Source organism: Notamacropus eugenii, chromosome 4, assembly GCF_028372415.1.
Source record: "Notamacropus eugenii isolate mMacEug1 chromosome 4, mMacEug1.pri_v2, whole genome shotgun sequence".
In the NCBI taxonomy this organism is placed as follows: Eukaryota; Metazoa; Chordata; class Mammalia; order Diprotodontia; family Macropodidae; genus Notamacropus; species Notamacropus eugenii.
The window spans coordinates 48,629,531-48,657,198 of NC_092875.1; the positions used below are offsets into that span (position 1 = coordinate 48,629,531).

Consider the following 27,668-nt stretch of genomic DNA (forward strand, 5'->3'; position numbering starts at 1 on the left):
TACACATAATACACACATGCACACACACATACACAGATGCCCATATGCACATACACACAGACACACATACACGCACAACATAGATACAGATACGCACACAGTCACACATACACACAGACACACAACACAGATACACAGACACAGGCACACAGACACACAACACAGATATACAGACACAGACACACAGATACACTCAGACAGAGACACAGACACACACACACACGTACACACATACACATGCACACACTAAACACACATACACTACACACACATACACACACTACACACATACACACAACACAAACACACATACACACATATACACATACATACACACACACAGTTAGCTGGGTGCACCATTAAACCAGAGGAGAACAGTAGAACAAATTGCTTTCAGAAAATTTCAAAACTCCTCAAATTACCCAGAATTCCTCCTCTCTTTCCATTATCAGTATTTTTCCAGTAGTGGTACATGTGTCCTAGGCAAGGAGCACCAAGGTCTCTGAAGGTTAAAAAGTAGCATTACACTGGAGACAGTGGAAGGGGCAAGGTGGGTACAGTCAGGCTTCAGCTCATAGCAAGGCACTATAAAAAACCTGTTTAACGGATGTCATCAAAGAAATATAGGAAAAAAACATAGATGGTCCTTGGGGAGAGTGAAGGACAATCAGTGATCAACTAGGTTGCTTGCTGGTATGCTTGCAGTGTGGGGGAGAACTGGAGGAAGGCCAGCCCCCAGGACACTGGGTGGTCCCCTGGTGGTGAGCTTGTAGGAGGACATGGATAAAAGTCACACAGTGTGGGCAGGCCTGACAGGCTTTCCATCTACATCGCTAGAGAGAGCACCTGGGTGGTTGGAGCATGACCATTGCTTTGTGATCATGGGAACATCTTTGAACCTTTCAGTGTCCCAGGCAAGTCTCTGAGACCTCAGCCTGCATCAGTAGAGAGAGATCCCACATGAGCTTTTTCCCCTGCTGATGAAATCACAGGTCTGAGCCCTTTCCTTTCTCCCCTGGCCTCTAATTTGTCCCCAATGCTCTGGAAGTAAGAGAAAACAAATACTTGTTTCGGCTTATTATAAACTACATATGGGATGAGAAATTTCTTCTTAAGAAATAGACTTTTGTCTTCTTGGTTATTACCCTCTTGTATTCTATTAGAGAAGGGAAGGTGGAGTGCCTTGAGTAGACCGGGGGAGGAAATGAAGCTTCCCAAAGCTGTATTTTACAGGCTAAGCACCCGTGATGTAGTTGTGTTGGACTCAAGGATCTCCGGTGTTTCCTGTTCTGAGTCCTGTGGTCTTCCAAATTGGAAGGACAGAAGTTTGGAAGACAATTTTTTCCTTAATATTAAATGTTCCCTTGTTGCAAGGTTAGAAGTTAAGTGAATGCTAATGAAATATCAAATCCCAGTCACTGCCGACAGATGAGTTGTGCTGACGGTTAACCATACTGTTGTTTTATGGTTTTTCCTGCTAGCAAACTATCCAGGAGCTCTTTGAGGTGCATTCTCCTCTGGACGATACTGGCTTCAGAGTGAAAGCTGAGGAATTCGTTCTTCTCTCTCAGGAGCCTCCTGTGGCTGAAACAATTGCACCCAAGGTTGCGAAACCTTTTATAGAGGTAAGAAATAGTAGCAAAAGGGAATAGAATGTGAACTAAGATAAAATGGGAGAAATGAGCCAATGGAATAAGATAAAATTGGAGAGTTTACTTTTAATTTCATCCTTAGTGTCCCAAAATATATTGTTATTTTGACTTAAATCTTGTGCCAAATTTACTTTCCCCCAAGAAAGCCAAGCTTTTAAAAAAAAAAACATAAAGGTATTTATTTTTATTGTTAGTGAATCTCAGCTTTCCAGTCACTCCCTTTCTCAGGGCTATTTTTACCTTTTCAGTATTTAGGTATTTAGAAAAACTAAAATATTTTCTGTCTGCTAGAAGCACTAATGTAGTTTAGACAAGATCGGATGTAGCTGTATTTGATGTGTATGTTTGGGTTTCTCTCTGATGCATACAGTCTTTTGTTCAGTAGTTTTCTATAACAAACCTGCAGTGTAGTGAGTATTCATTGAATATCAAAGATCAGAATGTGAGAAATGAATGAATTGTTGGAAATTGTCTCTTGATATAGGATTCTAAAAGTTACTTCTCTGTCATTGGTTCAACAAGTGATAAAAGGATATCGTAGAAATCATTTTAGAGAGGTGACTGACCTCATCATTTGTTGAAATCTGTTTTCTCTAGTCACATGGTGGGTAAGTCTGGCCAAGCTAAAGGATTTCAAAAACTTGGTTTAAAATTTTCTTTTCCAAAACTCCTTGTTTTAAAAGGCTTTGAACAGCATTGAACAAGAAGATGAAGAAGAGCCAATGAAACAAACAGATGACGTAAGAGCGGCCGAAGTGGAGTCTCTCCCGACGGCTTTCATCTCAGACCTGGAGGACCTGAAATGTGATGAAGAGCCTTCACAGAGAGAGGAATTATTTGCAGTTGTTGACCAAGTATATATTTTCTCTTACAAATTGTTAATGCTTATAATTGTAAGGTGATGATTGATATATTTAGAAATGCTGCATTTTGCAAGAAGCATTAAAAAAAATTAGTCCTGATGCATTATGTGAATTAAATGCTTATCAGTTGATCAGAGTTGAACTATAGAGGCTTGCCTGAAAGTAGAGGAATGGACTAGTTCAATCCTCCAAGTCCTTCCAGTGTTCTGTCTTATTTAGAGTAGTTTGTTTTCTTCAGAAAGCGCAATAAATTTGGCTCAAATATTATTTTTTAAAAAGGACTCGGTAGTAACTGAACTTTAAAATGTTTTTCAAATAGCTTACTCCCATAGAGAAATATGCATTGAATTATCTGGAGCTGTTCCACGTTTCTGGAGAAGAGACTGGACAAAGAATAATCGAGGTAGGCTTTTATTATGAATTAATTTTGATTGTTTGAGTTGCCTACGGACCCCAGTGGGCATCTGCGTTATGCTTTTGTTGTTTCTCCCCTGTTTTTGTACACTTTTGTTGGCACAAAATAACTAATAAGTTACTCAAGGGCATTGCCGTACTCTTTTGACTTGGGCTTCATATTTGTAGAGTTAAATTGTTACAAAGATCATTAAATTAATATAAAGTGTCACAACTCAGAAGTATAAAGGACTTTAAGGAAGCTTCATCAGTTTCTTTTTTCCTTTTTTGATTTAGTCCTATGATTTTCATCCATGTAAGGGTTTGCTGGTGTGGAAAAGTCCCTCCACTGTGACTTCGTAGTATCAGAACGTTGTCTTGGGACAGCTGAACGTTAAATGACTTGCCCTTTGCCACAGAGTGGGGCAACACCCGAACCCTTGTCTTCCTGACTCTAACGCTAGCCCTGTGCCCACTATTTAATACCTATGCTCTCAGTGACTGCCTGTTGCCCCAGGTAGCAGAGCACCTGAAATGAGGCAGACTCCGTAAGACACAGACGTTTTTATAATTGTGCCCATGGAGTTTGCTGTTTTTGTTGACGGTACAGAAGTATATGGTCCCATGGAAAGGACATTGGAAAGAATCAGACACCTTCAGCACTCTGAGTTCACCTGCACAAAACCATGTGACGTGAGGGCGCTGCTTGGCATGTACCGAGTGCTTAAGAAGTGCTTATTGACCTTAGTGTCTCTGTCTGCACATGGAATTGGACCAGATGATTTCTGAGGTCAGTTCTGGCAAAAATAAATTCTTGTGTAATAGTGGAAGGACCTGATCTGGATCTTGGCTTTACTGCCATAACTTGGATAACTGTTTGAGCCTCATTTTCCTTGTCTGGAAAATTAGGGCCCTGGGCTCGATGACTTGTAAGGTCCTATCCAACTCTAAATCCTGAGAGGGAAAGGGAGAGAACGAGCAATGATTAAGCACTTACTGTGTTCTAGGCCCTGTCGTTAGCACTTTTTACACACGATCTCATTTGATCCTCACAACCACCCGAGGAGGGGGGGTGCTATTATGATCCCCACTTTACAGATGAAGAAACTGAGGTAGATAGCAGTTAAGTGACTTGCCCAGGGTCACACAGCTAGTAACTTTCTGAGGCAGGATTTGAACTCAGGTCTACCAGGACTCCAGGCCACCTATAAGGAAGTTTCACTAAAAGATTATTGTTGTGTTTATTAATTAATAATTAGAAAGTTATGTTAGAATAACAAAATCCTAGAGTTGAAAGGAACCTCAGAGGTCTCATGTAGCTTATAATGAGAAACAGAAATTCCCTCTACAGTGTCTATGGGAGATTCTTTAGCATTTCAGCCACAGGAACTCACTATCGTAAAAGGCAACCCATTCCATTATTGGACACTCCTAAACATTAGGAAGTTCTTTCTTTAATTAAGTTAAAACGTGTCTCCCCGTGTCTTCCACTCGTTGGTCCTGATTCTGTCACTTAGAGCAATCTGTCTTCAAATATCAGAAGACTGCTCTTGTGCCCTCCAACATTCTCTTCTTTAGGCAAAGCATATCTCATATTTTCACTGTTTACTGGAGAGTCTTTTGTTCCTCTTTGGGTGTGTGTGTCTGTGGTACTGAGACCTGAATGCATTGCCCCACATGTGGTCTGAGCAGTGCAGCACAGAATGATGCCATCGCTCCCCTGGGAGTGGGCACTCTTCCTCTCACATTAGAGTTGATGATCAGGCTAGGTTTTCAGAATCGAGCTTATCATATATTTGACTCATATCAAGTCTGTGGTCAACTAAAACCTCAAATTTTCTTCAGATGAACTGCCCTTAAACCATTTGTTTTGTGTCTGATCCTTTTGTTTCTGGTACAATTGGCTTGGTTTATTTTGTTTTATTTTTGAAACTAAACTCTAGACTTTACATTGATCTTATGGGGCAGTGGAAAGAATGCTAGGCTTGGAGTTTAGAGTGCTGGGTCCAAATCTGACTTCTGGCACTTACTGACTTTATGAACAAGGCTGTGTCTTTTAAACTTCTAAGCCTCATTCCCCACATTGGGAACAGGGAGACACTAACATTTGGAGCACCTATCTTGCAAGGTGTTGTGATAGTCAAATGAGATAATAGTATCTGCTTTGTAAACATTAAAGTGACACTTACGTATGAACCATAATTGTCCACATCCTCATCATCATCTTGTTCTCATCTGTTCTGATGGAGTTCAGATAGAAAGGGTTCTAGGACTGGTCACTATGCCAGCTAGTGGGTTTTTTTAATAGTTAATATTCTACAGACTGTTGAATGGGTAGATAAAATATGTCCTGAATCAATAAGATAGAAGGATGCAAGCTTATCCTCTGGAGGTTCCTTGAAAATATTCTCAGTACAACTCGAGTGGCAGACGAGACCACAGTGATGGTTTGTACTCCATCCTGTTCTTATGTGATTTGGATCTTCTCTGTGTTTTGAAAGTTTTTTTATTCCATGTGTTTTGGAGATTGTTAGTGGTTGGTATGGTGACGTTTGTTAAAAATGTTTGTTCCTAAGTTTTTCTGGATTGATGTTTTGCCTTGGCAGTTGTAGACAACCATCTGGCCTGTGATGATGAGCATTGCTGGTTAGTAGAGTTCTCCCAAAGATCTTGAAGACTATATTTTTGAGTATAGGGTGTTTGTCATCAGTTGGTCCATGAAAGATCATGAGCTTCAGGATCATAAAAGAAAGGGAAGAGAATAAGGATTTATGTGGTGCCCATGATGTGCCAGGCCCTGCACTAAGCACTTTACAAACATTATCTCATTTGATCCTTACAACAGCCCAGACGAACCAAGGTCAGGCAACGTGCCCAGAGTCACACAGTTATGGAGATGCCCGAGGCCGGATTTGAATGCAGGTCTTCCTGACTGTCGACCTGGCACTTTGTCCACTGCACCACTTAACTGCCTGTCTAATTCTGCTCATGAGGTTTTGGGAGGTATTTGGTTGGCACTAAATATTCACAGCCCACAATGATGTATTTACTACTGTATATTGTTTACTTGTATCACTCATCACACATTATATTATGTGGGTCAAACCTGTGATTTTATTAGTAGCAAAAAAAATTAGTAACAAAAATTTATATGATAAAAGAAAATCTTAGCTTGGAATGGCTTATATTTAATGAAACGATGCTGGCTTATTTTCTCATCATTTCTCATTCTGAGAGCTCATAAAACATCTTTTTGATAATCCCTTCTAAAATGTTGCCATGGATTGGTGGTGAATATAATTGGTCCACAGTTTGCATGATTTCCCTTTCCTTTCTGCAAGTCAGACCGTGTCTCCATATTGCTCTTGTTCTCATCTCCATAATTCCTTCACCACAGTGATTTTATCTGCAAATTCTTTCCCCATCCTGATACATCATTCATGTGGGCCAGGACTTATTTAATTCTACTCATGTAATGTACTGCTGAGGGGTTTCTTACTACATTTTCTTCCATCCTGGGCTTTGCTTTCCTTTAACCATCCATGTTTGTTTTGTATTTTCTCTATGCCTTCTCTAACTTAGTAAAGAAGTTGTAAGTAAAAGGTAATTAAGTTTGACTGTCTCTTCATTATCCTGTACTGACACACTTTTCTCTGAAGGAGTGGCCTGCTCCCTCCCTGTTCTAGATATCTAAGAGTGCCCTTTTTTTCTTAGTCTTTATCTCAAGACTCAGCTCATCCTGAGATTTAGTTTTCCCAAGAGTATATTGGTATAGCTCTAGAGCAGCCTTTTGTATGTCTTTCTCATTCCAACTTCTGTATACATTGTTTTCAACTCTGAGCCGCCCAGGGAACTTCATTCCATGTGTTGTCACATTGGTCTCTTTAGGGGCCTTCCCGTTCTTTTTCTGATCAGATTCATTTATGATTAGTGTCAGAACTCATTCAGTCCCATCCCTCTTGAGCTGGCCTTTCTTTTCGAGTCATAGGCCATGAGATCACACCTGTTCCTTCTCTCAACTTTTGAAATCTGCTTTCCTAAAGTCTAGGGTTCACATCTCACTGTGTCCCCAGGGGCTTTTCCTTTCCCCCCTTGACTGTCAGGACTCAAATGACAAGGTCACTTTCTACTAATGAATATTTTAAAAAATCTAAAAATGTAAAGCTTCCTTGTTGTTCAATTTTGAAATAGAGGAAATTGAAGAATGTGAAGAAAATTTGGGAACTCCATCATATGAGAGAATTGAAGGAAAAAGCAGAGAGCATGTTTCTAGAGGAGGAAGAGGAGTTATTGACTTACACGAGGGAAGATGCCTGTAATAAGGTACCTATCCTTGCGTCAATGCAATGTATGATATCTTACGTTATAGGACGATAAAATCTGCTACTGAAAGTTTTCAGAGTTTAAGGCATCTGAGAGAGTAAGTTGACTGTAAGCCAGTGTGCATCGGGCAGGGTACCGGCCAGGGAGATTCCCCATGCTGTGCTTTCTTGCTTTTGTAGAGGGACAAGCTTGTCTATCTGTGAATCCCTTGAATACTTTTCCACATAAACTGCATTCACTTGTCACTTACTGAAGGGACTTTTAGTGCAAAGTGTAAGAACAAGTCGTGAGAATCATTGTACTATTCTGAGCCTTTTAAAAATAGCACCTACCCATAACGTTTTTATAAAGGAACTGTTGAAATGAAGTATTGACTTAGAATGTGCCCTGAATTCTATGAGGTAAAATGCCGACTGAGCATGAAGGGCTCCTTTCATTTTGTTCTGAAAGGTGCCCGTTGCTGGAGAAGTTCCCAAACCCTTGCTTTCTGTCAGTCGTTATGACTCTGATTCCCCCCTTGCACATTGTCAGATTTAGCTGTGGATAGAAACTTGTCCGGAAGGGCCTGTGTTGTAGGAATCGCAGAATTGCCTAGATACTGTTGGCGATTTCTCCATTAGCAATGGACCATGTGTTGTCCATAACCGTCTGACTCTAAGAACTTGTGTCTTTAACACAGGAATATGTTTATGAAGGTCCAGATGGACAAACCGAGATCATGCCAGTAAGTTAAACAGGCTTTCTTTTTTATATCTGAGAAGCGTAGTCCTATGTATATGCTGAGCATCCGTGTTATAGCGTGATTTTACTGTTTTGCAGCTTTGGACCCCTCCCACTCCCCCTCAGGATGACAATGACATCTACATTGATCCTGTCATGTGTCTGATGTATGAAGCTACGCCCATTCAGGAGTCCAATTTGCCGCCAGTGTATGTGAGGAAGGAGCACAGGCGACCCAAAGCAGAACCCTCTGGTAATGACTATTTCCTTTGACACCTTAGAGGTAGAAAGTCACTTGTCTTTAGATGTGAAATCTTTTATTCTTTTAGCTGCCAGTCACATTTTTTTCTTACCTTTCTTTACTCTGTGAAATATTGGCACAAGTTCTAGGTACCTTGTACACCACTAGGTACTTGTACCAAGTTCTAGGCATTTTAGGGCCCTGGCACAGTCTGGCACCCAGAGCAAGTGGGATTGATTTGGTGCCCTACAGAGATCTCCTTTAAGCCATAGCTACACAAACACAGTGGGTTAGGCCTGAGGGGCCAGACAAGGGGTGCCACATCCCAGCAGGGATGCAGCTTTGGGCTGGCCCACTGTAAGATATCAGGGTGCTCATTTATGCATTAACTTAATCTCATTCATTGTCAATGAACACACAGAATGGTTTCAGCCTTGTGGGATTTTAATGATTGGCTAAGCCCCTTTTCATTGTTGCTTTGGTCAAAGTTAATATGGAGAAGAGTTTCAGTATAGTGTCTGTAAGGTGTTGTAAAGCGGTGGCTATCTGGAGTGATGGTGGAATACTTACATATGTCTAGTTGGTATTCTAGTGAAGCTCATTAGCTTTCTGAACCTTCAGTTTTTTTTCAGACTGTTTGCATTTCTCTTCCTTGTGCTTGCCTTTACAAATGCCTTTCTGTATTGTCTCCTCAGCTGTTGGTAGGAAGAAGAAGCAGCGGCATGGGGAGGTCGTCATCCCTCCTCGATCCCTTTTTGACCGAGTGACTCCAGGGATGTCTAAGATAAGGCGAGAGGGCAGAGAGCAGAAGAAGAACATTCTGATGAAGCAGCAGACTCAGTTTGCCAAACCTTCTCCATCAGTGGTGAAACCAACAGCAGAGATGGGGCAGGACAGCCCAGAGTGGCTCATTAGTGAAGACTATGCATTGCTGCAGGTGAGGGACCCTTTGTAGACTCTCTAGACAACAGCGGGCTTTGGATGATATTTTCAATCCTTTTCTTCTTAAATTTGGTGTGATTTTCCTGTCTTGTGATTTGTGTTGGATATTTACATTTGAAATGTTATGTATAAACTTGATGGTTTTCCCCGTTGTAGGCTGTAAAACAGCTGCTTGAACTTCCTTTAAATCTTGCTATCGTGTCACCAGCGCACACCCCTAATTGGGATCTTGTAAGTGACTTTGTCAACTCCTGTAGCCGAGTTTACCGCTCTCCCAAACAGTGCCGAAACCGCTATGAAAATGTCATCATTCCAAGAGAAGAAGGGAAGGTGAGCTGACTTTGGAAATGCTCACAAATCTACATGTGTCTCCGAGTATTTCCTAAGTTTTACGGGATCAGCATTTTGTGCCAGTAGGAAAAGCCTTTAGCCCAGGGACCCAGGAGATGGGCTTCTGACCCTGATGAGCTTTGTGACCTTGGGCACATGACTGCCCTCATCCGTGATGCAGAGATGAGAACGTTTGCTTTCCATGGGCTTGTATGAAACTGCGCAGCACAGGCTAGCATGAGGTGAAGCCACTGTGATTACTGCTAAGGGCTTCCCAGCTGTGTCACTTTTGATGCTAAGCACCTCTTGTAGTCCTTTCCAGGGCTTTCTTTCGATTGTGGCTTTTGATAAGATGTTTTCATCTGTTCAGTTGATTGTGTTCTGCTGCTCAATTCTTAGGGAAATATCTAAATAATTGACCCTTTTCTGTCCTGGGTTATAAGAGCAACAGGAGTTGATAACAGGCTGGGGGTACAAGTTCTGCTTTGGTGCTCTCATTTGGGAAGGGAATCGTGTTGTCAGTGGATGCAAAGAGTGCTTACAGGTGGAGTCAGGAAGCCCTGAGTGCAAATCCTACCCCATACTCTGGGCTGGTCACTTCATCTTTTCCAGCCTCAGTTTCCTCATCTGCGAATTGAGGTTATAAATGCATCTGCTTCACAGGGTGAATGAGACAATAAATAAGATTATAATATAATATATAATAAATGAGATAACATTTGTAAAGTGTTTTGCAAACCTTAAAGCAATATATACATGTTTGCTATTTTTACATAGAAGAAAAACCTACCCATATGTTTAAAATAGAAGAGATTATGAAAAATATTCTCTAGTTCCTAAATTGTTTTTATCTCTTTTTCCACACTTACAAAAACAAATTCCCTGTTATAAATAAGGCTTAAATGAAACCTTGTGCTTTTTGATATTAATTGAGTTTCCCTATTTGACAGCTCATGTTTGAAACAAATCCTAAAAAGAAGGCCAAAAACATCTATAAGGTAGGTATTATCAGATATCTTAAAAAAAATTATTTGAGCTAATTGTGAAGTCATACTTGTACTGATGAGGTATTACATTACAAAAAAATTCTGCATTATATTCAGCCTATTGATAACAGGAGTTATATTTGCCTAACAGGAAATACATACTGTATTTTATTCCCTATGGAGTGCTTTCATCAACATTCTGGGCACTCTTTCTGGATGAATTCTGTATATTTGTGTGTATGTGTGCTCAGGAGCCACGAAGCTAAATAAGACATGTGTCCTGACTCGTAGACAAGGCCTCCATACAAAGAGATAATTGATCCATGGCTGTCTGTCTGTCTGTGTGCCAAACAGGCAGTAGAGCTAGGGAAAATAATAATGGGTAAGGGAGAAATGTGGGTGGGGATCATTTGGGAACACTTCTTGGATCAGGTGGGACTGGATCTGATGCTGAAGAATAGGTAGCGACTATGTAGAGTTTGTTATGTAGCGTTAGAGGCATTTTTAAAGCTGATGAGGTGGGAAGGTGAGAAGGAACATCAAAGCAGAAGTGCACAAAGGGATGTTAAGGGCATAGTGAGTAGACCAGTTTGGTCTGAGCACAAGTTGATTGTCAGGTAGGGATGGAAAGACAGGTTGGACCCAGAATGTACAGGGCCTTGACAGCAGAGCTTAACTTTGTTCTGTAAGCTGAGGAGGGCAAATGGAGGTGTTACCACAGGGATGGGGTGACCTTAAAGTACTGGTAGTTTGGGATGAGTAATTTAGCAGTAGTTTATGGGATGGATTAGAGAAGAGAGACCTGGGAGATATATTATAACCCCTCCATGTTCGTGGGGAGTATGTTCTTCAAATATAAGTGCCAAGAGCTTAGTGTGTATGGGGAATGAATCTGTGCCCGAACTCCACTAGTGGCCGTGATCTTCTCTGTTCATAGAACCTAAGGCCGTATTTTTGTCTTGTAGTCATTGCCCCATCATGTTCTAGGCGATCACATCCAGCTGTTCTGGGTAACAGTTGGATCCTTCTTTGCAAAGGTTGGTGCCATCTTTGCCATAAACAATGATTGTCCTCATTTGGAGATGATTATTTACTTGGGGCCATCTGTTTCTGTGCCTTTGGGGGTGGCCATCCTAACATAAAGGCTCCATTGACCTTGGAAGATCTGATGCTTGGCGTTTTAGGCTTTGGAGGAGAGCCTGCACATATTTCTTGGGTTTAAGGGCCTTACTGCATTGGGCCATGGAGAAGGGACAGACAAATGAAGCAGAATATATCGGGGGTTATTGTTCATACCTTTCCCTTATGTTCCTTTGTAGACCAAAAGTAGTCGTCCACTTCGCACTCACCAGGTCTATGCTCAAGATGAAGGTGCCACCCGCACCCAAATTTATATCAGTCACTTTGAGATGGCAAAGATGATTGCAGGGAAGAGAAGTCCTCTGAGCAAACCCCTGTAAGTTATTTGTGGTTGTTCTCTTTTTGTATAATTAACAGTATTTTTGAGCTGAGTTGGCAGATGGGGGTATCTGCGGGCACAAGGCCTCTCAAACCTTTCCATTAGGAATATCAGGGCAAAGATATTAGGTGGATGTGTGAATGTATATGGTGTGTGTGTGTGTGTGTGCCTGTGTGTGTGTGTGCCTGTGTGTGTGCGCCTGTGTATGTGTGCCTGTGTGCACCTGTGTGTGAGCCTGTGTGTGTGCCCATGTGTGTGTGCCTGTGTGCGCCTGTGTGTGCCCGTCTGTGTGCCTGTGTGTATGTGCCCATGTGTGTGTGTGTGCCCGTGTGTGTGTGTGTATGTGTGTGCGTGTGTGCGTGTGTCTGTGTGCCTGAGGGATGGGAGAAGTATAGGGGTTGAGGGCTTCCAAACAGGTAAGAGGAATTGGTTTATGAGGTGGACATTTTGTCAGGTTAATAGATGTATTGTTTATTGAATCTGTTCCTAGACAAGATGATTAATGTATCTGTGTCCATGGGAGGGAAGGCTTTGGCAGAGTGCTGAAGGTTTAGCTTTGTTTTATTCAGTATTTTTATCAATATCTTAGATTGGGGGATTGTAATCATTTTGCGTCAGGGTTGACTGTCTGATGAAGCCTATGAACCCTTGAAAATTTTTCAAAAAAATAAATTTCATCATTAAAGGAAATTTTAAATTCAGTTAGCGGTTAGTGAAAATAATGACATAATATTTTTCCCATTGGAGTTTATAGACCCCTGAAATCTCCCCCTAAAGGGCTCTGAGGACTCCAGGTTAAGAACTAACTGGGGTTAGATGAAGACAGGGTGTTCTTACTTCATCTGACATGGCACCTGTTGGAAAGGATATCTAATGCATTGAATGACAGCATTCAGGTCTAAAAGAATCTCAGAAATCGAGCATGATGCTACCAAAATGAAGTTTAGTGGGATCCATGTAGGTTCAAAAAATAAATGGCCCAAGTAGAGGATTATGGAGTTGTGCCTTAAGGCCAGTTCATTTAAAAAAGGCCTGGGCTTTCAGCTGCTTGGTATGAATCCGCAATATGATATAGCTGCCAAAAGGCTTTTTGATTGTGGGCACTGTATTTTAGGAAGGCTTGTGACAAGCTGGAATAAGTCTAGAGGATGCTGACCAGGAAGGTGAGGAGATGTCATGTTGTATGACCATCAGCTGAACGAACAGCACATGTTTGTCCTGGAGAACAGGTATTTTTAACAACAGCAGCAGTAGCTCCACAACAGTAATATTTGCTTGATTTTTAGGCTTGGAATGAATCCTTTCCAGAAGAATCCCAAACATGCATCAGTGTTTGCTGAAAGGTAGGGGCCCAGAATTCATAACAGTTCTCGGTTAGAGGGAGCAATTTTTCTCTGAATTCCTCTAAATTTTTTCTGTGTATCTCTCCTTCTCTTTCTAGTGGAATCAGTTATGACAAGCCCCTGCCTCCAATTCAGGTTGCTTCCCTACGTGCTGAACGTATTGCCAAGGAGAAGAAGGTAAAGTAGACACTGATGCACCTCTTAACTGATCTTCTTAACAGTCCATGTGTTACACATAGAAGAAGATCCTTGTGTGACATGATTCCATAGCGAAGCCCTTTATGATACTTCCAGCCCTCCTGGGAACTGTCATTAGACTCTCCCTGCAGTGCTCTGTTGTTTTTTCTTTTTGTAGAGGAAAGGAATGATTTCCGTCCCAGGGATATCCCAATACGCTGTAATGTCACAGACCTGAATGCATATGCTCCTGTTAGCTGGGTGGGAATTGATGGTGTTTCCCGCCACTTGTTTCTAGGCTTTGGCTGAGCAGCATAGAGCCCAGCCGCAGACGGGGATGCAGCAGCAGCAGCAGCAGCAGCAGCCTCAGACACAAGGGCAGCCCCAGCCCCAGCCCCAGCCCCAGCCTCAGCCACAGGTAGTCCAGCAGCCCTTAGCTTTGGTGCAGCCTTCAGCAACTACTGTAGCCAACTCTGCAGTCCTGGTAAGAACTTATGGAAAAGAAACTGTAGTTCTTCTAAATTTATATTTTAAGAAAAGCTCTTCATAAAGGTCCCCTCCTTTATTTGATTGTGATACCCAGTGCCATGTTTATTGAGGAACCTGTTAAAGGGATATTGTTCAGATCTCCTGAAATACTCTTACGACCACACAGTACTTTTGGGCACTTGAGGTGGAGGGGCAGGAAGGGAGGACAAGAGAGAGAGTGCCATGAATGCATAAATGGGGAAGGGGAATATTAGGTTTCACTTGAATTCACCAGGTCTAAGTTAGCTATTGGTATGACATTATGCAAATAATCGTGAATAAAGATGAGTAAACTTTAAAGTTTAAGGCTGTATTTATGTGGATCATTATCAGTTACAATCCAAGTAAAATCACTGAATCAGAGAATCACAGAATTCCCAAGTCTAATGGCCTAAGGGGAGCTCATTGGCATTTAGCATAGACCATTCCTAAACAGAATTCTATCTACAACTTAACTGAGGAGCAGTCAACGCAGCCTTTGCTTGGAGACCTCTTATGAGGAAGAGCCCATTGCCTTGGGAGAGAGCCAGTGCACTTTGGAGGCCTCTGATTGTTAGGCAGTTTTTCCCTTATATCTATAAACCTCAAAAAGCATCTTTGCCATTTCTGCCTGCTACTTCTAGTATTCTCCTCTGAGACAAAGCAAAACAAGCCAAATTCCCTTTAAATACATGAAGGCAGAGACCATATCATTCCAAAGTCTGCTGTGTTCCGTGCTGAACATCCCGAGCTCCTCCATCCTATCCTCATATGGCACAGTGGCCCACATCTCCTGGCTGTTCTGTTGACCAGAGGTGTCAAACTCAGTTAGAAAGGAAGATTCCTGTGGGCTGCATATTGAGTTAGAAAGCCACACATTCATATTATCTATGTTCCATTGTTTTTAATTTATTTTGGGAGTGTTATGGGCTGCTTGAAGCCCACAGGCCACTTGTTTGACACCTCTGTGTAAACATGACTAAGTCAGCATGTTCCAAACGGAACTTTCTCTTTACCCTCAAACTCAACCTTGCCTTCTCTGAACTTTTACTTTCTCTTAAGAGCACCACCTTCCTCCTAGCCCAGCCAGGTTCACAGGCTTGTTCCTCTCTCTCATTTATCTCACGTATCCAGTCAGTTGTCAGCTCTTGTTACATTTCTACAATCTTTTGCATCTGTCCCCTTCATTCCACTCCCATCACTACCCCCAGCTCAGGTCCTCCTCTCCTTTCCCTGGCCTAGTGCAGTGGTCTCTTAATTGATCTCCCTGCCTCAGGATTCTCCCCTCTCCAATCCGCCCTGCACAGAACTTACCCCTTGATTTCCTGAAGCGTAGACCCAACCATAGCACTCTTTTACTCAACAAACTTTGTGGTTTCCCATTATCTCTGGGTATATTAGAAGCAATCTGATTTGCTGCAGCTTAATTTAATTTCAGTTTGGATTGGTTCAGAAATGACACAGAGTCTCAAGTTTTATAAATACATATAATACTAATAATTATTATTAAAATAATAATATAGGTCTCCATCAGTAAGTCCCAATAGTCATGTCACAATCAGTAAATCCCAATAGGTATGTCACAATCAATAAATCCCTAGTTATGCAGTCTTACCACTATTGATCAACACTGACGGAGGAATTATCTATATCTCAATCACATGGCTGGGGAGTCCTGGGTCAGTCTCCAAAGTCCCTTCAGGAAAGTCTCGGCCTACACATCCATACCACAGAGGAGACTCAGGATGGCTCAGGACTCTAACTAAGAAGGCGTTTTGTAAATTAAGTGTATGATCAGTGGGAAAGGAGCTGCTCTCAAAACATGTTTGAGAGCATTCCTCTTTAGAAATGCTTGGTTTCAGGAGGGCGAGGGCCAACAAGATCTGGCTAGGAATAAGATTAGTTAGAGTCAGATTGCAGGCATATTGAGTGAGGTCAGAATGTCCTCATGAATTTATGCATCACACTAGGATCAAATATGAACTCTGCTTGGCAAAGAACACCCTTTACAACCAACCCATATTTCAGTCATCTTCCACATTGGTTCTGATGCAGCCAATCATCTCAGGGCTTCACGCTTTAGTTCTGGCCATCCTCCAAGCCTAGAGTGTCCTCCCTCCTCACCTCCATCTTCCAGAAGCCCTGCTTTCCTTTAAGGCTTATGGTAAGGCCTTTCTGAAGCCTCCTTGGAGTCCAGGGGCTGCTTGCGCCTTCCCCAATTGACCAGTCACCTCTCATCTATTGTGTACATGTGTACACATGTGCATGTGGTCTCCTTCAGCTAAAATGGAAGCTCCTTGAGGGCAGGAACTATCTTCACTTTTGTCCTTGTATCCTCAGAACCTAGAATAGCATAAACATATTAGATGTTTAATATCATCAGTTAATCAACAAGACTTTATTTTAACACTTACTGTGTTCCAGGCTCTATGCCCACCGTGGGAATACAGAGAAAAGGAAAAACAGTATCCTTGTCCTTAAAGAGAGAGATGGGGTGTAAATAACCAGATACATGGGAGGTAATCTCAGAGGGAAAGCACTCAGGGTAGAGAGGGAAGAAGGGGGCTCTTGTAGAAGGTGGGATTTGAGCTGAGTTTTGAAAGAAGCCAGGGGAGCCAGGAGATGGACAAAGAGCATTCTGGGCATTGGGGACAAGCAGGCAAAAGGCATGGAATCAAGAGAAAATACTTGTGAGCTGATGGATGATCTTCACCAATCTGGTCTCTGTCTTCTGAAGCTCACGAGCTTCTAACATTGCCCTTCCTAAAATGTTGCACCCAGAATGAAACATAATACTTCAGATGTAGTCTGGCTATGATGAGAATAGCATGACTGCAGCCTCTCTCATCCTGGAACACAAGATTGGGTTGGATGTTTTGGTGGCCATAGCCCTTGTTGATGCCCGTTAAGCTTAGTTTGACTCCTATACCTGCCAGAAATTCTGAATTTGATGTTCTGTGGGCACCTCAGACTCCAAATCTCCCAAAGAGAATTGGTTATCTTTGCCCTAAGCCCGCTCCCCTCCTGAGCTCCTCTGTTATGTTTAGTGGCCAACATCCTTCTAGTTACTCGGGTTTGCAGCTCAGGGCCCTTCTCTACTCCTCACTCTCACCCCATGTACTTAATCAGTTGTCATATTACATTATTTCTATTTCCACAACTTCCATCTCTTACTCACAGCCCTGTTTCTCCACCCCCATGGTCACCACCTATTTCTGGCCCTCATCTTCTCCCTCCTGGACTGCAGCAATAACTATCCAGTTGGTCTCATTGCCTTCTAAACCCCACTTAACACAACTGCCAAAGTGAGTTTCCTAAAGTGCAGGTCTGACCCTGTTACCCCTGCCCTCCCCCATTCCCTTCCCATGCTCTGATGCCCTAAGCTGCCAGCACTTTGCCCTCTAAGACTGTTTTGCGTTTCTTTGTATGTATTCTCTGTGTGTATCCATATATTCACATATCCATATATACTCATATACAGTATATATGTATGTAACATATATGTACCCGTACATATATACATATATATACTTTATGTTATTTCCTCTCCACTTGAAAGATTATTCTCCTTGGCAAAAGTAGCAGAAGCCAAAGTCGAGTCAGGCGTTCTCCCTGCAGTTTGTCATCCTCCTCTTCCCCTGAGCCGTGGCCCCATCTCTGCCTTCTTTGATAATCCCTCTTCTCCAATATAGCTTGGGAAAGAAGTTTCTGTTGTCCTTAGCTTTCCTAGGTGACTTTGGCCCAGTCTGAGCCTTGGGGCTTCTGGTCCTGTTTCTTGATTACCTCAGGGGTTTGGTGTCATTCTCTGACCTGCCCTTTTGCTTCCATCTTTTGTACATGTATTTGTAGAATCCAAGTTGGTCTGAGTTCCCTGGATATCTACATCAGTCTCTACTTTTTATCCTTATTACAATTGCTTCTCTGTGTCTTCAGAATTCCATTTTTTTGGGCTTCCCTTCTCTTCTGGGCTGACTTAGCCTGTAGAATTTTAGTTTTAGCTAGACTCAGTATTACTGAAAAATGACTGAAAGACAACAACAAATACTTTCTTTCAGTACTTTGAAGTTTGCTCTCCCAAAATTTGAGGTGCATATCCAACTATTCCTTTGCTTCTGTATTACAAATTGGATGCTACCATCTCCTCCCTCGCAACCAGTTCCTCCTTGTTGACGACAGTTTTCCTGGTCAGTCCTTCCATCTTTTTGAAGAATGAAATTAGCATTAATCCCAGAATCACTGATTTATGATTGAAGAGGACCTCATTGACCATCTAGTCACAGAGCATCTTGTGCCTGGAAAGGAAGCCTCACTGGCAGTTAGTAAGTGGAGGCTCCCATTTCCCTCCCACACTCCAAGCAGAACAAGGCAGACCCAGAATTTATTAGCATGTCTACCTTTGGTAGAGAAAGAGCTCCTGTGGATACATGGCCAGGTAAGTGAAATCTCTCATTTCTGCTCTCTCATGTCTTCATGCTGGTTTGGGATCTTTTCCGCCATAATCCTCATCTTGTCCAGGTGGTTGCCAGTGTCTGCTAATGATAGTATTACTCATGTTTGTGTCTTGCCCACGACTGCTCAGTCCCACTGTGTCTGTGAAGCAAACAGAATTGAGCAGAAGGGGCATGTGACTTGCTCAAGGTTACAAAGCTAGCCACCAGGGGCAGAGCTGGGGTTCCAGCCCAGGTTTATCCAACTGCCAAATCCATCACTCTTTCCACTGCCTCCACTTCAGAATAGCTCAGAAAAATAAAACGTCTTGTGTACAGTGTTGGATGTTATTTTAGCTTATACTGTGACTTAAACTGTCTTTTCAACAGGGTGGAACAATCAAACCTGCAGTCACAGGTACAAGCATCCCAACTGGTAAGAGTTTTTTTGTAATAAAGCATTTTGTGCTTTGTAAAGAAACCAGCAAAAGCCTCTTACTGTGCTGCATTTTCCCTGGCTTTGGTTTGTTTTCAGCTTCTGTGAATGGAAATGTCACCGTGAACACGGTTGCTGGCGTCCCAGCAGCTACATGTCAGCCCGTCAATAAGCGTCTCGCCTCACCAGCCATGCCTGGGCCACTGGCAGTAAGTAATGGCTTGTCCTCTCCTTCCCACACTCCTCCCAAAGAATAAACCTAACCTTGTGACTAGGGTGTCTTCCTAGTCAGGTTAGATTGGGTATGCAAAGAACTTCGTAAATAATAGCTATTACCATTTTTTGTTAAGTATTCTAATTCTTTAGTTCTTCACAGATGCATGATTTCAGCAGTGTGGGTGCTTATTCTACCCTTGCAGATAACAAGCCTTCCATGCCTCGTTGCATGATTTCTTGAAATTCTTTGGCCAAAAACCATTGTCATGAGCGAGTCAGCTCCCAGGTGATGGATGATGGAGCCTCTGTAAACTTAACCTGGTGTAAAATGAGGGGTGTGATCTAGGTGACCTTGAAGGTCTCTTCCTGCTCTAAATCCATGACCCTGTGATCCTAAACATAATGGCACATGGACTGGCCTCTACTGGAAGCCTTTCTACCTTCATGGGACTTGCCAGAACTTGAACTTGCTGACAGCTTTGGAGGACTCTGGGTTGTCTCCATACCATAATGAAAGCGCTGGAGGAAAACTTTAATGGATATTTATGATAATAGCAACAGTCACACCCCATCTGTCTGTAGCGCTTTAAGGCTCACAAAGTGCTTTGGTTCCAACAACCTAGTGAGTGCAAGTTTGCCCCATTTTACAGATGAGAGACTGAGGATCGCAGTAGTGAAGTGACTTACTTACCTGGGGCTACAGATTGCCTTTTTCTATTATTTCCCCTTTTTGAGGGGAGAGGGGTAACTTACTTAGTTTCAATTTTATTTAGCTCTCTTGTACTTTTGTTGTCTGAAGAGTCTGCAAAGCAAACATCTGTTTAAATCTGATTTTCTTTGTAGGAATGCCTCAGATTTCTCTTTTGAAATTGAATGTCCATCTTTTTTCATTTATGATTAGGCTCAGATTTGCAAAGTAGGTCACTATAGGTTGTATCTTGAATTCCTTTGTTCTTTGGAACACATTCTTCTGTTCTCTTTTATGGTTTTTGGTGGGTGCAGAATCATCTTAGGTTATTCCATTTTGTTTCCTTTTTCATTTGAAGGTCTTTCTCCTGATCACTTGAGAATTTATTGTTTGTTTTTTAAATTAATTAAATTTAACCACTATATGTCTTGGAGTTTGCAGCCTAGGGTTTTCTTCTTCTGGAGATGCTCTCTGGATTCTTTCAATTGGCATTTTGTTTCTGTGATCCGAAGTCCTGGGCTATTTTCTTGTATTATTTCATGTATTGGGGTGTTCATGTGTTTGATGTCTATTCTTCTAGGAGAATTGTAATCCTTAAGTTGTCTCTGCACATCCTCTCTTTGATACCAACATGCTGTCCTTTGCATAGAGAGTATGTCTTCTTTTAAAATTATTGCTTTTTGCTTTTCTGAGGTAGCTCAGGTAGTAGAGTGGATAGAGCACTCGATAGAGGAAACCAGAGTTCAAATGTGACCTCAGACACTTACTAGCTATGTGACCCTTGGTGAGTCACTTAACTGCCATTTGCCACAGTTTCCCCATTTGTAAATTGAGGATCATACCTACCTAATAATACCTACCTCCCAGAATTGTTGTGAGGATCAAATGAGATTATACTTGTAAAGTCCTAAGCAAAGTCAAGAAAAATGTCAGTAGACATTAGCTATATCCAAAGGTACATCTTGGTACCTTCTGTCCATGACTTCTCCATCAGGACGTGGGTAATGTGTGTCATCGTGGGTCTTCCAGAGGAGTGGTTCATCACTTCCTTGATAAGGGTTTTGAAGTCTTTCAGAGTTGCTTTTCTTTACAATGTTACTGTTCTTGTATAAATTACTCTCTTGGTTCTGCTTAATATACTCCCTGCCAGTTCATACTACTCAGGATCCTCTGAAATCATCTTTTATAATTTCTCATGGCAAGGTCATATCCCATTGCATTCGTAGAACGTATTTTGTTGGCCATTCTCCACCTGCCTCAGAGGTGATCTAAGGCACCCTCTTAGATGATTAGTTCTTTTATTTCTACCCTGCTTTTCACTGTTACTTCAGGGTCAGGAAGCTTATTGTGTGTGTGTGTGTGCGTGTGCGCATGTGTGCGTGTGCGTGCATGCGCGTGTGTGCGTGTGCGTGTGTGCGTGTGCATGCGTGTGTGTGTGTGCGTGCGTGTGTGTTCAACATTTCTCTGTCCATTTCAGATATGAGTTAGTTCATCTCATGCCCACCATTCCACCCCTTTTCCCGTGCTTGTGTACTCATCTCATGCTTTCCAGTCATGAGAAACCAGACAACCCCTTCTACTTATTCAAATAAATTTTTCTTTCTAGGTTTCTTTGTTGTCTTGTGTTTGTATTTCGATGGTCCTACTCAAGTTTTGTTTTGTTTTTTAAATTCAGAAGTGCTTGAAAGTTCTCTATTTCACCAAAGGTCCATTTTCTTTCCTTTGCTGGGCAAGTTATTCTGGGTTGTATAAGCCTAGCTCCTCTGCCTTTTGGAATACTGTATTCCCAAATCTCTTTCTTGTTTTTTAATGGAAGCTGCTAGGTCTTAAATTATCCTGACTGGCTGGTAGTTGAACTGCTTCTGATTATTTAGTTTACAGTACTTTTCTTTGATTTGGGAGTTTGGTTGCATTTTGGTTATGATATTCCTGGGATTTTTTACTTTGATGGTTCCTACCAGGAAGAGGTTGGTAGATTATTTCTACTTCTACCTTCTGTTAACTCTAGACTGTTTTCGTATTTGATATCTTGAAATCTAGATTCCAGACAACTACTATTACTTCTCCTTCTCCTTCTCCTCCTCCTTTTCTTCTCCTCCTCCTCCTCCTCTTCTTTCTCCTATTATTCCTTCTTCTTTTTCTTCTCCTCCTCCTTTTCTTCTCCCTCTCCTCCTCCTCCTTCTTCTTCTCCTCCTCTTCCTCCTTCTTCTCCTCCTCCATCTTCTTCTTCTCTTTCATCTCCTTCTCCTTCTCCTCCCTCTCCCCTCTTCCTCCTCCTCCTTTTTGTTAAATAATGAATTTTTTTCAGGAAGTCCAGTGGTTCTTAAATTATCTCTCCTCTTCCACATCCATGTTTTTAATATTAGATAATTTATATTTTCTTATATTTTTTCAACCTTTTGATCTTATTGCAATATTTCTTGCTTTCTCATGGAGTCATTGATTTCCATTTGGTTTATTTTAGTTTTCAGAGATTCCTCTTGTTTGGTAAGATTTACCACTTCCTCTTCTAAGCTACTTATTGTCCTTCCAGTCCTTTCCTCAGGAGCTTTTATTTCATTTTTAAAAAAATCTCTTGCTTAATTTCTCCTAAGTACTTTGTGGAAAATCCATTTTTTCCTTTGTCTCTTATTGTAGTTATTGTGGAGATCCTTTTTCTGGATCTCTAGATTTGCAAATTAATTGGCAGGTATTTTCTTTGATCAACATCTCTCACTAGTTTTAGTTCCTGGATTTAGGATTTGTGCTAGAATCACGTTCTGTTCCCAGCATGGTCTTGCCCCACATCCCCTGGGTTTTTGTAGTGACCTTCACTTCCTGTAGTCCAACTCCTTGGGAATCTTTCAGGGTCAGAGCATTGGATCTTCAGGGCCCTCTTCGGCATCTCAGGATGTGTTCTGGATGACTGATCCCCGGGTGTTGGCCTTTCTGGATCTGAGTACCACAGTGCCAGGCTGTTCACTGTGCTGCTGCCTGCTACTTCTTCTCTTAGGGCTCCCAAGCTCCCCACTTGAGGCTTTCTGACTATTCTGGGGTGGCAACCCTAGACTCTAGCATTAGCCCTGCAGGCTACATGTCTCATCTCTAGCCATGCTGTGGCTAGACATGTGGGCAAACTTTCTGAGTAGTTCTAGGTAAAAGAGGTCACTTACTATAGTTTCTCATTGGATTTCTTGATCATTATTCAGTCTGGTGTGGTCTGCTTACCATCCAGATAGCCATCAGTAGCAGAAAGCCCCCATACCCCTTTTAGCGTTAACTGTTCACAACAAACTGAGAGGCTTTAACTTTTTTAGAATGTTTGGATTGTATATGCACCCTTGGAAAAAAATTCACATTTTGTATTCCTCTTAAAAAAGGCTTCAGGAGGTGGCACTCCTGCTCCAGTGGTTCATAGCCAGCCTCGGCCGGCTGTCACACCTGCTGCTTCTACGGAGCTCCTCTCTGGTGCATCCACACAGGGGGTGCGAGCAGCCACTCCTATCCCAGCATCCCCCTTGGCCATGACTAACCTGACCCCTGTGCAAGCTCAGACGAGGTCGTTAGTGACTCAGGTAACACAAGGTAACAACTGGGTTTTCTTATTCCTTTACTTGTAGAATAGATCTAAAAATGGCTTTGAAAAAGACCAAGTGCTGTGCAGATACACAGCAGGAATTGTTACCAGGCACGGTGACCACAGTTATTTATTAGATGTGCAGGTCATCTACACAGAATATAGAAGTTGCGTACTGTTTTCATTGCTGTGTGCAGGCATGATGAAGGGAAGCCAGGAAACCGTCTTTTACCTGGAAGTTCTTTTTCTTTATCTTTATGACTGTGTCTTCTAAACTATTTCAAAATCTCCACATTTTTCTAAAGTTGAATCATCCTTTAGAATAGAATTCTGTGTCTTATAAGCTGAAGTTTTACCTATAGATTTACTAATTTTATCATTCCTCAAAGTAGAGATTTGGGGATTCCTTTTTTTGGATTTGGGCACTTCTCTCTTTTCTTTGCAGGGACAGCCACAGGAGTTCAGCTTTCCAGCAAAACCATCACTCCTGCCCACTTTCAGCTTCTCAGGCAGCAGCAGCAGCAGCAGCAGCAGCAGCAGCAGCAGCAAGCAGCAGCTCAGGTATGGGTCCTACTCTGCCAGGGCAAGTTATAGGCTGGTGCAATAAAAGCCATAGGAAAGTTATCCTAGCTTAGAAAGTCTTTGTTGGCAGGAGAATGGGTTTGGTGATAAGAGGTCAAATGGGTGTTGATGATAGCCTGCACTAGATAAATGGTGAAAGTGGAAGGAGAGGATTGTACGTCTGCTGCAAGAGATTTTAGGGGATAGAATGAACCCCTGGACTTCTGAACTGTTGGGGTAGAGAGGGAAGGGAGAGAGGATAGAAAGACAAGGTTTCAAACAAAATGAATGAATGAAAAAGCATCGTATTAAGTAAACACTTTCTTTGTTCCAAGAACTAGGCTAAGGGCTAGTGACTCAGTTCTTGCTGCTCTCAAGAAGCCTGTGTTCTTTTTGGAGGTGACAGTGCTCAGAGCAGACGTAGAGGCTGGTGGTCCTTAGGATCCAGTAGAGGAGAGGATAGCAAGCAAGATACAGGGGTCCTTTGGACACGCAGCAGCAAGGGAGATGATGATGCCTGGGGGTCTGGAACACAGCAGTGGCAGAGCAGACAGTAAAGCTTGGTGGTTTTTCCTCTTATCGGAAGGGTTGTAATTATTACCTCTTTGCTTATCCAAGTGTTGTGAGTGGTGGCCATTTCCTTCCTGTGGGAGGGGAAGTGTGGTGGAGGGGTCCAATCTATAAGTGCTGGGAAAAGAGAAGTGGGCCAGCGGTCAGGGTGGAGTGGTGACTTTGTTGGGGTTAGCATCTTGATGGGAAAGAAAAAGGAGAGAGAGGCATTGGTAGGAAGGGTAGTTGGGTAAGCTCTCTGCATTGCTGGCACCTGTGTGATCTGGTGGTCTGTAGGCTGGGGTGGAGGAGGACACTCACTGATGCAGGTAACAATAGACAACAAGTGAGTTTTCTTTATACTTGCACTTGTACAATATATCAAAAGGAACCTAGACAGTTATAAAGTGTCATACAGATATCATGATTAACATGTGTGATTGTACACAGCACCTAACGTTATTTATCAGTGAAGTCAGAAGGAAGAACACACTTGAGGGAACAGAGAATGAATTAGTTCTGGACCAGTCCTTAGCCTGCTAACCTTGTTTGTATTGCATAGCTCTCCAGATGACCTTCATCTTCCAGTTCCTTTTGTGCTTGATGAGGGCACAATTTCATCATTTAGGGTGCTTCCTTGACGAATGCAGATTTCAACCCCACAATGACTTGGTAGAAGTTTTCTCTGTGTGTTGAGATAGCAGAAAAATGCATCAGTCTCTATAGCCAGCCTGGTAATGAGCCTCTCCCAACGTAGTGAGGCTGGTCCTTGGACTGTGGACGTAGAATCTGTCACTGGATCCATTGCTTGAAGCTTTCCAAGATCAGTAGAACCAGCAAAACATGCTCTCAGCTGGTGAGGTGACCTCAGGGGTGTCTTGGAGCTAGCTTGTGCCAGCTGATTGTTAAATTTTTAGTGTGAACATTTACATTTTGGAAATCAGCCAGTGTCACAAATCAGGACTTGAATTACTTCTTTGATTGTCTAGACGTAAGACAGTGATGGAAAAAATGTTAATGATGCAGATGAACCTTAGAAGTCTGTTGTGAGTACATCTCTTCTCTCTTCCCCTCCACCCCACTCCCAAAGAGCTGGTTGTTAAACGTTTACCAGCACAGCCTTGGAAAACCTCTATACCACACTGAACCATCAGAACAGGATCATAGTGGAGGTTATCCAAGGAGTCCTGGGAAACCTGTCATGTTTATAAATAAAGAATTATTTGGTGATGACATAGATAAAAATACTGGTTAAAATTAATTCAATATCACTCATGTTGATAAAAACAAAATGATTAATGATAAATAAGTTTGCATAACATGAAGTACTGTTGACATTTTAAGTGTAGCAGGGCTTGCAGTTGATTGAGAGTTTCCTATACATTAAATAATTGATGTGTTAAGCCACTAATTAGCCAAATCAGATGCACTTACCAAAATATTAAAAATTTCATTCCAGTAGGGAATGAATAGATTTGAAACTCCATAATCAGTTAAAATGTTCATTTCCTGTTTTGACTACTGCTGATTAAAGACACAGGCAGCCATTCCATATCCATGAATGTCAGTTGCCTCGTACATTAAGACCAGTGTAGCTATGGCAATATCGCATCTTGTCTTAATGTTTATATTTTTCATTATGTAAAAACATGCGTGGTGTCTTTACATATATGTATGTATATAGATATATAAATGGAATTGTGGGTGCAAGCATCAATTTATTGAATGCTGAGCCTTCCAAGTGTCCATAAGTAACAAGATGACAATTATGTAAGCTTTGGCAGCTCCCAGTAAAGCAGAATAGAATGAATGTTCACATTTCCCTGTAGGAGCATCTGATCAAACTGCAGAAACATAAGCTGCAGCTCGCCTCCCAGCTGTCACCTCAGCAGCCACCTCCTCCAGGACCACAGACAGCTCCGGCACCTCCTCCACTGCCCCCTCTTCTGCCCCCTCCAGCCCCTTCCCCCCAGCTCACTGCTGTCCAGACCCCCAGGCCCGGAGCCGTGCTGGCGGGCACCACCGTGGCCAACCTCCAAGTTGCTCGCCTTGTGAGTTCTCCATCATCATGTTTAGAGCAGCTTTTGAAGTAGACTCTGATTCTGGCCAAGCTGGCCTTGTCTCTCTGGGCCGTGGCTGGTGGCACTGATTCCTGGTCTCTGCCCCAGAGTCAGTGCACCGTGTGCAGACCAGGTCTTTGCTGAACCCCCCAGTCATTAGCGCACTCCCTCTCACGCCACTTTGCCTATGGTTGTACTTAATTTTACCTTTATGCTGCATGTGTGATGATGCACTTATTATCTTTCTTGTTAGAACTTTGCTCCCTGGGAGGAGGGGTTGTTTCAGTCTTTGGTCTTGTGTCCCCAGAAGCTAGCCCAGTGCTTGGCACACTGTAGGAGCTTCAGGAATACTTGTTGATTGATTGATTCCAACCTTTAAAACTCATGGCAGATTCAGAGCATTGGGAAGCTAACATAGCCCTTGCTTCTTCCCATGTAGACCCGTGTGACCACTTCCCAGCTTCCAGCTTCAGGACACGCTGCCCCCACAGCTCCTGCCAAACCTCCTGGGGTATCCTCGCCGGCAGTCACAGCCCTCCCCGTGAACAGGACAGGAATTGGGGGGGCTCTCGGCCAGCCCCAGAAAGCCACAGGTGCTTGACCAGATCTTCAGGCATTTTGGTCACTTAGGTTTAAGATGTAACGTGACTCGGTTCTTCCATGATATGGATTGGGCCTATTAAAGCCCGCAGTTTGGAGCATGTTGGTTTTGTTTTTTTCATCATGGCAGGCCCTTTGAATGGTCTTAACTGCAGTCTGTGTCCCGCTGAGCCTTTGCTCTCTGAAGGATGGGAGACCGAACCAAAGCATTTTCCTGTGAAAGGAGAGTTTGGGTCTGACCAATGGAAAGCCCAGGACTGGGCTAGGGAGGCAGGGGAAGAGAGCCCCATTTTCTGAACAGATGAGCAAAATGCTGGAGAAAATCTCCCCCTGTAGTAGTGACTGGAGCTCTTGCAAGCTAACTGCCACTGCTGTTTTCCCTGTACAGGACCAACAGCAGTTGCTCAGCCGTTGCATGTCCAGCAGCTTCTGAAACTCAAACATCACCAGCAACAGAAAGTCATTCAGCCTCAAAGTCAAGCAACCGGCCAGCAGAAGGTAGGATCACTCTCTGACCCCCTTAGTGGGCCCAGGGTATGGACTTCTCCTGACATACTAGAGAGGCTGTGAATTTTACTGCATTATAGGAAGTTTGTATCATTCCCAGGAAAACCTGCAGGGTTCCTTTGGGCCCCTCCA

The 27,668-nt window shown here is 42.6% G+C and overlaps 1 protein-coding gene across 2 annotated transcripts in view; it reads left to right on the forward strand.

Annotated features, from left to right (window-relative positions):
- Positions 1 to 27,668, forward strand: part of LOC140499406 (E1A-binding protein p400-like) — a 123,361-nt gene that overhangs the window by 91,354 nt on the left and 4,339 nt on the right. For both annotated transcript variants that reach the window (XM_072600784.1, XM_072600785.1), the window contains 20 exons: positions 1,482 to 1,625; positions 2,336 to 2,506; positions 2,835 to 2,918; positions 7,100 to 7,231; positions 7,911 to 7,955; positions 8,051 to 8,204; positions 8,888 to 9,129; positions 9,291 to 9,464; positions 10,415 to 10,462; positions 11,770 to 11,906; positions 13,196 to 13,252; positions 13,351 to 13,429; positions 13,728 to 13,913; positions 18,754 to 18,799; positions 18,899 to 19,008; positions 23,063 to 23,267; positions 23,705 to 23,820; positions 26,199 to 26,420; positions 26,869 to 27,022; positions 27,418 to 27,527. In XM_072600784.1, coding sequence (XP_072456885.1) covers positions 1,482 to 1,625; positions 2,336 to 2,506; positions 2,835 to 2,918; positions 7,100 to 7,231; positions 7,911 to 7,955; positions 8,051 to 8,204; positions 8,888 to 9,129; positions 9,291 to 9,464; positions 10,415 to 10,462; positions 11,770 to 11,906; positions 13,196 to 13,252; positions 13,351 to 13,429; positions 13,728 to 13,913; positions 18,754 to 18,799; positions 18,899 to 19,008; positions 23,063 to 23,267; positions 23,705 to 23,820; positions 26,199 to 26,420; positions 26,869 to 27,022; positions 27,418 to 27,527 — 2,616 coding nt within the window. The remainder of the gene's footprint in view (positions 1 to 1,481; positions 1,626 to 2,335; positions 2,507 to 2,834; positions 2,919 to 7,099; positions 7,232 to 7,910; positions 7,956 to 8,050; positions 8,205 to 8,887; positions 9,130 to 9,290; positions 9,465 to 10,414; positions 10,463 to 11,769; positions 11,907 to 13,195; positions 13,253 to 13,350; positions 13,430 to 13,727; positions 13,914 to 18,753; positions 18,800 to 18,898; positions 19,009 to 23,062; positions 23,268 to 23,704; positions 23,821 to 26,198; positions 26,421 to 26,868; positions 27,023 to 27,417; positions 27,528 to 27,668) is intronic.